At 35.8% G+C, this 14,945-nt stretch overlaps 1 protein-coding gene across 7 annotated transcripts in view; it reads right to left on the bottom strand.

Moving 5' to 3' along the window:
- The window catches only part of HACE1 (HECT domain and ankyrin repeat containing E3 ubiquitin protein ligase 1), a 118,515-nt gene that overhangs the window by 73,028 nt on the left and 30,542 nt on the right, over positions 1 to 14,945 (bottom strand). For all 7 annotated transcript variants that reach the window (XM_070376543.1, XM_070376547.1, XM_070376544.1 and 4 more), the window contains one exon: positions 5,426 to 5,508. In XM_070376543.1, the coding sequence (XP_070232644.1) occupies positions 5,426 to 5,508 (83 nt within the window). The remainder of the gene's footprint in view (positions 1 to 5,425; positions 5,509 to 14,945) is intronic.

Genomic DNA, 14,945 nt, shown 5'->3' with positions numbered 1-14,945 from the left:
CTGATTACCTTCCTTAAAACAAATATCAACAGATGAAAAATAACTTAAGAACAGTATCTAATTTACTCTAAAACAGCAGAAAATCAAGAAACCAAGTAAATCAACAATCCCTCCAAAAGCAACAGAAACTAATTTTACTAGTCTACATTAAGAAAAGTCTTCATCAAGCATCATTTCAGGTGGAAGTGCTGGCCAACACATTATGTATTACATAGTTAACAGTAATTATTTTACAAATAACACTGTCCTATTCTGTGTAATACCTAAAAATAAGGACTATGAGAAAAGAAACTAACTGGAGCTTACTTAACTTAAGGAAACAATGATTTTCTTAAGAGTCAGACAGGAATGAAGTCACTTAGCACTAGTACCAATACTAAGGTTATGAAAACCCCAGATTTACAAAGCTGTTCTGTTCGACTTTAGTGACATTTCTTTTACAATTATTCACTACCTGGGTCAGATGACCAATCTTCCGAACTAAACTGTAAAATTCTTGACAATAATTTGTTCCATAGCACCAAGCAGGGCAATTGGCTTATAACATGTACTCAATGTATCTGTTGAGTTATATGACGGGCTCTCATTTTAGATTACCATTCATTTGACAAGTGAGCATTAAATAAGGTACTGAGCTACCAAAAATAACAACAAAAAACCTTGAATAATAATTTATTTAGGATTAATTTCTTACCACATATAGCAACAAAAATAATTAATATCAAGGAAAAAAAATCACTATGACATTCTTATGAAGCTGGAGTAATTTCCAAAACTACATTAAAATCTCATCTGTAACCAGGTGGCATTTCATTTCAAAAGTAAGTTAAAAGAAACAATTGCTATAATACATAAAATCTGCATAACCTCATTAGGGTCACAAGTGACTCATGTGAAAAATTGCAAAGAAGATTATCCTGTTACAGACTTCTCAAAATGCTGCATGAAAGATTTTTCAGTTCAAATAACTACAAACATGTGCTCAATAACTATTCTTTACAATTCAACTTATTTTTTTTATACTGATTGAGATAACTCCCTTCAAGGAAGTGCCAATGTATTTTATGGAAACTAGGAAGTTGGCAGAAGAAGGCAATGGCAACCCACTCCAGTACTATTGCCTGGAAAATCCCATGGACGGAGGAGCCTGGTAGGCTGCAGTCCATGAGGTCGCTAAAAGTCGGGCACGACTGAGCGACTTTACTTTCACTTTTCACTTGCATGCATTGGAGAAGGAAATGGCAACCCACTCCAGTGTTCTTGCCTGGAGTACCCCAGGGACGGGGGAGCCTGGTGGGCTGCCATCTATGGGGTCGCACAGAGTCGGACACGACTGAAGTGACTTAGTAGCAGCAGCAGGAAGTTGGCAAAGATTTAACTAATAAGAAACCTGTAGTATTTCTAAAGCACTTAGAATTGATTTCTCAAGAACTTTCAGGTCTCTAACTTTAGGCTCTTGCAGTGATACAATTTGAAAACTTGGCTAATGTGCATATAGTACACATATCACAACATTTTTTGGAACTGCTGATGAAATAAAGAGGCTGTATTTTCTATATTTTCTAATAATGGTTCTTTCCTATTCTAAAAGTTTGCAATTTTGAGTCTATGGACTGTTTTACGTAGCTACTTTGTAGTGGACTTCCTAACTGAAAGGAGTTGCCTGGTAGTAGCTGTAAACCAGGTTCAGAATCTTACCTCTCTCACTTTTATTACAGACCTCCAAAATGCCATAAAAATCTCTCTAATTTACTGAATTTATATAACCCCAGCTAAACCTTGCTTTCCTTAACAGAATAAAAGTTATCTGCAGTTACAGAAACTATTTGAAAATCACTACACATCCAAACCTTTATTAAAAGAACCAAGTTAAGGGAATGGGAAGTATTATGAGTGAATGCAAAACCAACCTAATCATTTAAGGATCTGAAGCATTTTCAGATACCATATAAAAGTCTTGAAAACAAAGGCACCTGAAGATTTGGGCAGAAGGAGAAAATCAGTGTGTGCTTATAGTCCACATGAAAAAAATCTAGTGAATTATCCTAATTCTCATACAAAATACCTAGAGAAGAAAAGCAGCCAGGAGATACTTCCTGTCATAGTTTTAGTTCAAAAGCAATCTGAAATGACTCACTCACAGTAGTATTATTTTATTAAATAGTGTTCAGAATTAGAATAGAATACAAAGGAAGAAAGAAAAGGCTTGCCTGTACTATGGGATAAGAGTCAAATTTGTTAGAAAAACCTGCAGAGCAATGAAACTGAATGAGGACAAAACAACTCTGTGCTCACTAAGTGTGGAAAAGCGTGCTAGGGGTTAATGAGCATCTACCAACTACTAAGTGTAAAATCCTCTGCAGGATGCTTTAAATAAGCCATCTCATTTAATTAGCACTATGGTTCCACAAGGTATGTATCAGTATTGCCATTTCACAAGGAAACAAAGCTTCAGAGGTCAAGAAGTTACACAGTTTGGGGGCTGTGATTTGAACCCCACGTCCTATACAGTTCAATACCTTCTCAATTTAATTAAAAAAAACACCTGTTTCAGCTGATCCTTGAATGAGACACGTTGTGATATACCTACTAACATCTCTCAACAATAAAAACTTACATTAAGTTCAGCTTTTTTATCTTAGAGCCCTGTAACTTGTCTACAAGATCAACTTGTTCTATTTCTCACTTTCCTTTCCCTTTTATGAGAAACAATACATTGGGAATAATTTATAATTTTTAATGTATACCTTTAGATATCATGAATACAATTAGAAGTCCGCCTACAAAATGAATCATCTTCCATGTTCCATATTTATCATCCTGCTACAAAAAGAATTTATTTTCTAGTTTCAATTTTAATTGCATTTGCTTAACCATCTTTGTTCAATGAGATATGTTTGCCTAGTTAAAACTTAATGACGGGTATATAATACTAGCAGAAAGCACATCTAAAAAGTTCTTTTACACATCCCTATGCTCAGACTAACTATACGAATATGACAGTTAAGTACAACACTAATATACCTATGTTTTACCAGTACACATGGCATTGTTTTACATAAGATAGTTTTCAAAAACGTAATTACAGTGATTCACTCATTCAAAAACCTTTCCAAAGCATCTAAACACAAAGCACTGTACCACACAAGGAATATAAAGTGATGAATATTTTTCTTTCTTTCATTGGGCTTTCAGTCCAACAGGGGAGACACATTATAAACCAGTAAATAAACACTATAAAATACAAAGTGCTATGAAGGAAATGATCATGATGCTGTAATAGGAAATATGCAGAGAGGCCTACTTAGATTGGTCAGGAATTCCTTCCTAAAAATTAACAATGAAGCACACGGAGTCAGCCATATAGAAAGTCTATGGAAGAACATTTCAGGCAAAACAAAAAGCATGTAGAAAAAGCCTGCTGGAAAGAATCCACTGCATTTGAGGACTCAAAGAGAACCAATGTGGCTGAACCACAGTGAGCTAAGCAGGGTCAGACCACGCAGGTCTTGTGAAAGAAGGCATACATGCATGCTCAGTTGCTCAGTCATGTCCAACTCTTTGTGACCCCATGAAATGTACCCTGCCAGGCTCCTCCATTCATGGGATTTTTCAGGCAAGAGTACTAGAGTGGGTTGCCAATTTCTCCTCCAGGAAAGAAGGCAGGGTTTGGATTTTAATGGAAATTCAATAAAGAGGCACTGAAAAGTTTAAATACAAGGTTTAAACAAAGAGATAACAGCCAAATCATTTTTTAGAAGGTCACCATGGCTTCTGAGGAAAGAACAGAAGGTAGGGAAACAACAGAGGAATCAGGAAGACCAGTTAACAGGCTATTGCAGTATTCTAAACAAGAGGTTACAACTTTAACTAAAGTGGTTTAGCAAGGTAGAGAGAAGTGATGAGATTCAGAATGTATTCTCAAAGTGGAAATTACTTACTAATATACTCCAAGTTGAGGGTCAAAGAGAGAGATAAAGAGAAATAAAAAATAATGACTAGTTTCTGGCTTACACAACTGAGAAGATACGGGTTCCAATGACTGAGATGAGAAAAACTGGAGAAAAGGCTTGAAAAGGAAATCAGAAGCAATATTTTGGATATGTCAACAGTTGAGATTCTCTGAGACTTCCAAGGAATGATGTAAATCAAGAACTGGACATTCAAATCTGAAGTTTCAAAGAAAGGTCTGATCTAGAGATAAGCCCTCAAGATAGGATATGATTTCAGGAAATCAATTATACTATTCATAAATTCAGGACACAAAAAAGGAACGGGTGTTCTAGCCAAGCAATCGAATTTTAAGTATAACATGAGAAAAAACCTGGATTCAGGGAAGATCTAGAGGTCTAGAGATTCAGAAGTCTTTGTGTTCTAATTGAAGGCTTAATGATTTGAATTAGTCAGATCAAAGCAACATTAGAGACCCTATAAGAGAAGTTAAACAAGGAGAAAAGCAGATGTTTCAGCTAAAACAAATCTCCAGGGAATTCCTGGGGGGTCCAGTGGTTAGGACTCAGCTCTTTTACCGCCAGGTCTCAGGTTCAATCCCTGGTCAAGGAAATAAGATCCTGCAAGCAACATAGAGCAACAAAAAAATTTTTAAACCTCCGGTAAAATGACATGAAAAAGAAAAGAGCTTTCTGGAGAGCATTATAGCTAAAATAGGGAGCCTAAATAAATACTACAATTCTTATAATCTAAACCAAAAAGAAAAATCAAGTGTACTGTGAACTGCTCCTAACTGCAACTAATTGAACATATTGTATGGGGTTGGGGGGGAGGTATGTGTATAATTATTACACTGTCAGCTCCTTAAGGACTGGGCTTTATTTATTACTGTATCACTAATGCCTCTAATACTACATGGCACACAGTGAGTGCTAAATAAATGTTTGCTTATTACATGAATGAATCAATGAATAAAAAGTATGCTTAAAGAAAATGAACTAAGACAAAAGTGTAAAAACAACTTAATGCATAACTTAATATTTAATAAGAATGATTAAAGAATTTTTTTTTAAGTTACAAATCCAGAGAAAGCAAAGACACGGCTCTGAACTAAGACATACTTTAATAGCTTATCCTATTGAAACTAAGTTGGTACTTGAAAAAGAATGATGGAAATTACTGGATTATTGATATACCTTTCTTATTACTTACCAAGTAATTAGCCTAAAATTTAAGCAATCAAGTAAATCAAAAGCTTCCACTTACAACATATGAAAACACTGGCAGTATAAAACACTTTTCATCATGCAGTTACATAAAAGAAACATAATGCTATATATGTCATCTTAAAAGGGAGCACAGTATTTCCGGGAAAACAAAGAGTTTTAGAAAATATAAAAGTATGTTTGTGTTTGGAAATACAGCAGATGCAACTTTCTTTAATGAGAGCATCAAGCAATATAAAATATCATACCTGCAAGCAAAGTACAGTGGAGTGGCTCCTGATACATTTGGTCTGTTAATATCAGCACCACTGTCCAGCAAGCACTGCACTGTCTGGGAAGAAAAGAAACAAAACTAAAGCCAGAGAAGTCAAACAAAGACAATTACGACAATTTTAATCCATTTAATAAGGAAAGTTCTTACCACAACCCGAAGCTTTAAAGAAGAGTAGCAACATGACAATTATGGTGGTTGAATAAATTACACTTTTTGGTAAGCTCCAAGCCTCGGGCACTGCACAGTATTTGTGGAATTATCAATGTAATGTAAATTGTGTTAATCTGGGAAGGTTCCAGAAAATCACTGACACATGAAGTAGGTACCAAAGACTTGAAATGTGGCCAGTACAACTGAGGAATGGAATTTTAAATTTTATTTTATTATAATTAAGTTTAAATAGCCACATACGGCTAGTAAACTGGACAGTGCTGCTCTAGATATCTGAATTTTTTGCCTCTGAAAATAAATAGTAGATAGCAGAGCTCTAACCTTCTCAAAATTCAAAGAGCATAATAATTAAAATACAAAATACTAAAAAGCTAAGAAGTCCTTTACTGTTCACAGGAGCCAATGCCAACTCAGTTTCTCTGATAGTCATTCACATACAATCTTGTCCCCTAAGCTCCACTTCTGCAATCATCTGAGGTGTACTAGGGTACACGTTATCACATGTCTTAGGATAAATAAACATGAATGGACAGATAACATTTAAGACAGAACTGAAGCAGGCCTCTAACCTGAAAAACAAACAGAAAAAGGAAGAAAAATAAAGAAATAAAGGGAACCAAAGATAATAGCAAAAAAAATTTTAAAAGTAACTAATACTCTTAAGACAGACTAGATACTATCCATGGGACATAAACAAGATTCTGGGGGGAAAATATTCAGAGAATAAGACGTTAAAAATTTGATGGAAGAGTAAAAATTCAATGTATATATGCATGCGAAGCCACTTCAGTCCTGTCTGACTCTGAGACCCCACGCACTCACTATAAATAGCCCACCAGGCTTCTCTGTCCATGGGGTTCTCTAGGCACGAATACTGAAGTGGGTTGCCATTTCCTTCTCCAGGGGATCTTCCCAAGCCAGAGACAGAACTTGGGTCTCCTGTGTCTCCTGCAGTGGCATGTGGGTTCTGTACCACTAGCACCACCTGAGAAGCTCAAAAATTCAATAGAAGTTTAGAAATACAGTGTTGAAAAATTCTACAAGAATCAAAAAGACAAAGAAAACAGGAAAACTAGTAAAAAAACATATTAAGAAAACTAGCCAATCAATCCAAGGAGGCATGTTATAGAAACTGAGAAGAAGGGAAATAAAGGAGACAAGAGACCAAAAAGGAAGTAATTAAGAAATAATACCAAAAAAATCTCCAAGAACGGAAGAACATAAGTTACTAGATTGAAAAGACTCACCAGTGCACAGCTTAATACATTAAAACACCTACAACAAGGCATATCAAAGTAAAATTTAATAATACTGGGGATAATAAGATTCCAGAGATAAAAAGAATTCAGATTGCCATTAAACTTTTCAAGAGCAACATGGAAACGTAAACGATGAAACACTCCCAAAAGTGTTAAGTGAATGACTTTCAATGTAAAATTCCACAGCCAGCCACGCTATCATTCAAATATAAGCTTTTAAATAAAAAACATGCTTAGCTATGTAAGATATCAAAAAATTTAACTTCAACACATCTGTTCTCAAGAAGCTACTGAAGGATACTCTCCTCCAAAACAAGGGAATACAATATAGCAGAATAGAAGATGCGGAATCAAGAATATCAAACATAGATGAGATTAAGAAATACTCAGGTTTAGAGAAAAACAATGGACATTATCTAATGATATTGTCTTCGAAGAAACCATGAGAAAGATTTTGTGGGAGCATATAGGAAGAATTACTGATTTACATCTATTGGATCATAGAAAAAGCAAGGAAAATTCCAAAAAAACATCTGAAAGATGATGTTGTGAAAGTGCTGCACTCAATATGCCAGCAAATTTGGAAAACTCAGCAGTGGCCACAGGACTGGAAAAGGTCAGTTTGCATTACAATCCCAAAGAAAGGCAATGCCAAAAATGCTCAACCCACCGCACAATTGCACTCATCTCACACGCTACTAAAGTAATGCTCAAAATTCTCCAAGCCAAGCTTCAGCAATACGTGAACCGTGAACTTCCAGATGTTCAAGCTGGTTTTAGAAAAGGCAACGCATATATATGGAATTTAGAAAGATGGTAACAATAACCCGGTGTATGAGACAGCAAAAGAGACACTGATGTATAGAACAGTCTTATGGACTCTGTGGGAGAGGGAGAGGGTGGGAAGATTTGGGAGAATGACACTGAAACATGTAAAATATCATGTAAGAAACGAGTTGCCAGTCCAGGTTCGATGCACGGTACTGGATGCTTGGGGCTAGTGCACTGGGATGACCCAGAGGGATGGTATGGGGAGGGAGGAGGGAGGAGGGTTCAGGATGGGGAACACATGTATACCTGTGGCAGATTCATTTTGATATTTGGCAAAACTAATACAATTATGTAAAGTTTAAAAATAAAATAAAATTTAAAAAGCAAAAAAAAAAAAAAAGAAAAGGCAGAGGAACCAGAGATCAAATTGCCAACATCTGCTGGATCATGGAGAAAGCAAGAGAGTTCCAGAAAAATATCTATCTCTGCTTTATTGACTATGCCAAAGCCTTTGACTGTGTGGATCACAATAAACTGTGGAAAATTCTGAAAGAGATGGAAATACCAGACCACCTGACCTGCCTCTTGAGAAACCTATATGCAGGTCAGGAAGCAACAGTTAGAACTGGACATGGAACAACAGACTGGTTCCAAATAGGAAAAGGAGTATGTCAAGGCTGTGTATTGTCACTTATTTAACTTCTACGCAGAGTACATCATGAGAAATGCTGGGCTGGAAGAAGCACAAGCTGGAATCAAGACTGCCGGGAGAAATATCAATCACCTCAGATATGCAGATGACACCACCCTTATGGCAGAAAGTGAAGAGGAACTAAAAAGCTTCTTGAGGAAAGTGAAAGAGTTGGCTTAAAGCTCAACATTCAGAAAATGAAGATCATGGCATCCGGTCCCATCACTTCATGGGAAATAGATGGGGAAACAGTTGAAACAGTGTCAGATTTTATTGTTGGGCTGCAAAATCACTGCAGATGGTGACTGGAGCCATGAAATTAGAAGACACTTACTCCTTGGAAGAAAAGTTATGACCAACCTAGACAGCATATTAAAAAGCAGAGACATTACTTTGCCAATAAAGGTCTGTCTAGTCAAGGCTATGGTTTTTCCTGTGGTCATGTATGGATGTGAGAGCTGGACTGTGAAGAAAGCTGAGCGCCGAAGAATTGATGCTTTTGAACTGTGGTGTTGGAGAAGACTCTTGAGAGTCCCTTGGACTGCAAGGAGATCCAACCAGTCCATTCTAAAGGAGATCAGCCCTGGGATTTCTTTGGAAGGAATGATACTAAAGCTGAAACTCCAGTACTTTGGCCACCTCATGCGAAGAATAGACTCACTGGAAAAGACTGATGCTGGGAGGGATTGGGAGCAGGAGGAGAAGGGGACGACAGAGGATGAGATGGCTGATGGCATCACTGACTCGATGGACGTGAGTTTGAGTGAACTCCGGGTGTTGGTGATGGACACGGAGGCCCGGCGTGCTACAATTCATGGGGTCGCAAAGAGTCGGACACGACTGAGCAACTGAACTGAACTGAATTGCTTCACTGACTACTCTAAAGCCTTTGACTGTGTGGATCACAATGAACTGTGGAAAATTATTAAAGAGACAGGAATAACCAGGCCACCTTACCTGTCTCCTGAGAAACCTGTGTGCAGGTCAAGAAGCAACAGTTAGAACCGGACATAGAACAATGGACTGGCTCAAAACTGGGAAAGGAGTACATCAAGGCTGTACATTGCCACTTTGCTTATTTAATGTATATGCACAGTACATCATGTGAAATGCTGGGCTTGATGAATCACAGGCTAGAATCAAAATTGCAGGGGAAAATATTAACAACCTCATATATGCATTGATACCACTCTAATGGAAGAAAGGGAAGAGGAATTAAAGATAAAAACACTGGCTTAAAACTCAACATTCAGAAAACTAAGATCATGACATCTGTTCCCATCACTTCATGTCAAATAGATGGGGAAAAAGTAGAAACAATGGCAGACTATTTTCTTGGGCTCCAAAACCACTGCAAACAGTGACCACAGCCACAAAATTAAAAGACGTTTGCTCCTTGGAAGAAGAGCTATAACAAACCTAGACAGTGTATTAAATAGCAGAGACATCACTTTGCCAACAAAGGTCCATATAGTCCAAGCAATGGATTTTCCAGTAGTCACACAGAGATGCTAGAACTGAACCATACAGAAGGCTGAGCACTGAAGAATCAATGCTTTTGAACTGTGGTGCTGGAGAAGAGTCCCCTGGACAGTAAGATCAAATCAGTCAATTCTAAAGGAAGTCAATCCTGAATATTCATTGGGAGGACTAATGCTAAAGCTCCAATACTTTGACCACCTGATGCAAAGAGCCAACTCACTGGAAAACACTGATGCTGAGAAAGATTGAAAGCAGGAGGAGAAGGGGGCAACATAGGATGAGATGGTTAGATGGTATCACCGACTCAACGGACACGAGTTTGAGCAAACTCCAGGAGATGGTGAAAGACAAAGAAGCCTGGCATGCTGCAGTCCACAGGGTAGCAAAGAGTTGGACATGACTTAGTGACTAAACAACAACTGATTCACACACCAAAAACAAAAACAAAAATGAGCAAAGTTAACAGTTATCCTAGAGAAAATGTTATTGTATTATACTACTTGACTCAGCAGTAAACAATATTTACTGAACTATATACAACAAAGGAGATCAGCCCTGGGTGTTCATTGGAAGGACTGATGTTGCAGCTGAAACTCCAATACTTTGGCCACCTGATGCGAAGAGCTGACTCATTTGAAAAGACTCTGATGCTGGGAAAGATGGGGATGACAGAGGATGAGATGGTCGGATGGCATCACCGACTTAATGGACATGGGTTTGGGTGGACTCCAGGAGTTGGTGATGGACAGGGAGGCCTGGTGTGCTGCAGTTCACGGGGTCGCAAAGAGTCAGACACAACTGAGCGACTGAACTGAATACTGTCTCACAAAAATGTGATATAATTAATTTTAGAAATGGGAAGATACTGCATGGGAAGAGGATTTAAATTAGTTAAATCCTCACTCACTATGACAAGAAATGATTCAGTGATATCTAAAAGTCATAAATTAAGAAAGAACAATAGAAGAATATTATATGGAAATAGATACAAGAAGAGAAGCTAAAAGAATCGAAAATTGTTGCCTAATGATCATGAATTGAGAAAGAAGGGTATTTAAGGGAGTATAATTTTGTATTACAAAGATTTTGATAAAAAATATTTTAAGAGATAAGTTATTCATATATTATTGCTATTTGAATTTACTTCTATTTCAGGAGGAATTCAAAAATCTACATAATAGCAACATTATTATATTAAACTTTATTATCAGCTATACAATTGTGAAACTCAGGAGGAGTGGTCAAGAACAACTCCCAAATATAAGAAAATAAGCACTTAGGTTATTATTTTATAAGGCAAGGCCCACTTGAACCTTTTGATCATGGTTATTGCCTTTTTGACCTCTGACCTAGAAGCTGTGTTTGTGTGATCCAAATCTGAAGTGAGACGGATAGCAGCAATAATGTTCACTGACTGTTACAGAAAGTACATAGACAATAAGCCATCTCTCAAAAGGCACAGAAGAGATGAAGTCAATTACATCAAAAACACATATTAATATTCAATTGAGATACAGCAACCAGAGAGGAGTTGAATTAAGTAATTAACAAAACATATTATGCATTCATAAAAATTATATAACAACTAAAAGTATATAATGATATAATAATACAAATAACCTTAGCATGTGCTTGGACACTGCGCTAATAAGCATTTATCATTTCATTTATTGCATCCTATGGGGAAGTTGATATTCTTCTCTCCAGTTTTACAAGTAGGAAACTCAGTCTCAAAGGGGTCAAGTAATATGCACCCCAATACACAAATAAACAGGGGAGCAGGGATTAAAACCTAAGTCCATGGTCATAACCATCAGACAATTTACCAAAAAAACAGAAATTCTAATTTTTCTAAATTCAGAATAGTAAATAGAATTATGGTTAATCTGGAATATCTTCTTAAATTACATTAATTGTAGATGATCTAATAGTTCCCTATAAATACCTACTTAAGAGTCAAGCTCAAGGACCAACATAAGTTATTTGTGTTTAGCTTTTAAATAATGCCATTTCTAAATCCACATAGTTTTCACATTATTTCTGCATTTTTAAAATTTATACTGCAGAGTTCACAGTAAAATAAACTAGCCATTAAACTAACATAGTCCTCTACAAAGTAGTAAAACTTCAGGCAAATCATAGCAAGAAAGTAAGATGCACAAGATGAACTGTAATACGTTTCTATCATATCCTTGTACATAGTAAATATTCTACAAATACATTAAAAATTCTATTCTTAGGAAAACACTTGATTAAGAAAGAAGAAAAAGCTCATCCAGCATTTTCTTTTATATTCATAAATCTTTCTGCTTTTCTAACAAAATTATCCCAATTAAGAGCCTCAAAATACACAACCATTAAAAGAAACAAATATTTTCTAAAAGCTTCAATAGATCCCATGCAGATGAAATGTTGCCTGAAGACAAACAAGGAGAAAAACCCACTTCCCTCAAAGAAAGAATAAAAAATACATAAAGGGATTTGAAGGTAAAGGAAAAAAAATTGCCTTGCAGCACTGAAATGAGTGAAAAGTCATCAATGTTCGTGATTTAAAAAAAAAAGTTCGCAGATTTCTTTTTGTAAAAGCTCTGTAACAGGAGAAAGGATACTGCAGAGTTCAATTATTGATTAAATTACATAATAAAAGGAGCAAGAAAGTCACATAACTTAAAAGTTTGGTTGTTTTAAAATTTCCAGTCTATGTTAAACTACCTATATGTATAATAACTCTGAAACAAGGAAAATTCAGTTGGAGGAAACTCTTGAGTATTTATTAAATTAAAAATATAAAAGGTCTTGAACAAACAATACTACCTAAGGATTTTAAATTATATAGAAGCACAAGGCAAAACATAATTGAAGAGAATTCTGGATTCAGCTACTAAAATCCCCAAGAAGTTTTCAGTAACAGACACACAAATCAGATACAATCCTTTATAAGAATGAGCACTATCAACATACACTTCTCTTAAAGTTACAAAAGAAAAAAAAATACAAACATTCAGAAATGGAAAGAAAATGGCAGAAGAATACTGGTTGGAAAGATTTTGCATTTGAATAGTCCATTCTCCCTTATATCAAAAATTTCAAAGTTTGTATGTGCTAGTAGGGGGGGACCACTTTAGATGCAAGAGTCCCAGCACTGAACAAAAATGGACGAACACCTGCCTTCATAAAGTTTACATTCTCATGGAAAAGGAAAACAAAGGGATATAAGAAATAAAATATGTAGTGTGCTAGACCATGATTTAGTGCTATCAGAAAAACTGATAGGATTCTCTATGGCAGATCTGGATTCAATTTGTTTTAGCAAATTTCTCACCCCTAAGCCCCTACATACAAATACTTCTGTGAAAACTGCACTGCATGTGTTTAAAAGACTATAAGCCGTGAAGTCCAAAAAAAAAAAAATCATTGTAATTTACAATTGTCATAAGTCCTGTTTTCAAAATTTCATGGCTTCTCACTTACTTGCAAAAATTAAGTTTAGCAGCTTACAATTTAGTAAAGGTAAACATGTAAAGGTATAGTAACATAAATATGTGACTGATAGCTGATTACCTATATCTTTCAAGTTAACATAACAATTTTAAGAACTACACTGAACTGAAATTATTTTATGTATCTAATATAAGTCAGGAAAACATGCTTTTTAATAATTCAGAACTTCAAATTCCCTGTCCGGCCCTCTTCCCTTTAAAACAACAACAACATCACACTATTCTCCTATTCCTAGGTAATCTACAATGGGAGTCTTCCTCCTTACAGAGTAAGAAACTGCTGGGAAGGAATCCTGAAAGAAAAGCATTGAAAGGGGATTTGCATATGGCCTTCAAGAAATCCATAAAAAGAAACTACACTTTCAACAGACTTCATGACCTTTCAAGTGATAAAACAACATCCTGAGTGGAAAACTAATGTGCAAACCTAATGTTTGGGTCAATCTCAAAAGTCATTTAATTGAAGGCAGCGACTAACCAAGACCACCTGTGCCCAATAAGCTGATAAATTACAAAGCAAGAAATCCAAGGCAGCTCTACTTTATCAATGTCAACTGTCTGAACAACAATGATCAAAGTAAAAAGGAACAGTTATTCAATATTAAACCATAAGTAAAAATCTGAGTTGCTGTATTATCATTACTAAAGAAATGATAATCAAAAAACAAAAAAAGCATCTTTCACCTCTTATTAAAAGTAATTCTGATGACAGGACAGCAAAGCACAAACAACTTATATACTAAATGAAACGGCCAACTCACTAATCTGTGACTGGTTTACACAGGTCTTCTCTAGAAACCTGTCCACCTAAGCCTATTGAGACTGAATCCATATGTAATATCAAGCAAAAATCAATATTATCCAGTTGTGTTAGAAAAAAACCACAGTAACAGAACTTTCTTTTATATGCTCACATTTCTCAGAAGTGATGAAAGGAAAATTCTAACATCAGAATAAATAAAATTACTCTGAACCTAAAAACACACTCTGAAATGTTAAGTACATCTACCATTGTGCCTCAAGGCTGAATTAAGTTAATGTTTTTGCAAAAGCTTTCAATTAAGTTTGCATGGCTGTCCTATAATTCTCTGGATGAAAAGCTTGGAAGCTGGCTAAAAATTTCAAGAGAGCTGACTGAACATAAGTGAACTGTTCCTTAACAAGCCTACAGTTTTAAGGGAATAAAATGCAGTCAGTTCTATCAAAGATCATCTACTCTAAGTATAGTTCAACTATCATTTCATATTGCTTGTGAACCTTCATATCACTGTATAAATTTAGCACTAAAAAGTTTATTCTGATAAAAATAAAATTTCTTTTTTAAGTGAACTGAAATTAGTCCAAAAACTAATACTGCTATATACTCTGACTTACATAAAATTGAGACTGAACCAACTGACAGTTCTCCAGAGTTTCTAAATCCAAGTTATTCCAGGAAAACAGTAATCAACCATTTGTGGCAATTAAACGCGTCAATAAATCTTAAAGACCTAAAGACAATGAAAAAAGTTATCAAAAAGTAAGTTCAACTCATTGTCAAAAAAATTGGAGTCAATTATACATATATCTTGCCCATGGACAGAGGAGCCTGGCGGGCTACAGTCCATGGGGTCACAGAGT

The sequence above is a fragment of the Bos mutus genome, chromosome 9, assembly GCF_027580195.1.
Source record: "Bos mutus isolate GX-2022 chromosome 9, NWIPB_WYAK_1.1, whole genome shotgun sequence".
Lineage (NCBI taxonomy): Eukaryota > Metazoa > Chordata > Mammalia > Artiodactyla > Bovidae > Bos > Bos mutus.
Note: the sequence above shows the minus strand (reverse complement) of the source record. Positions and strands in the feature narration are given on the sequence as shown.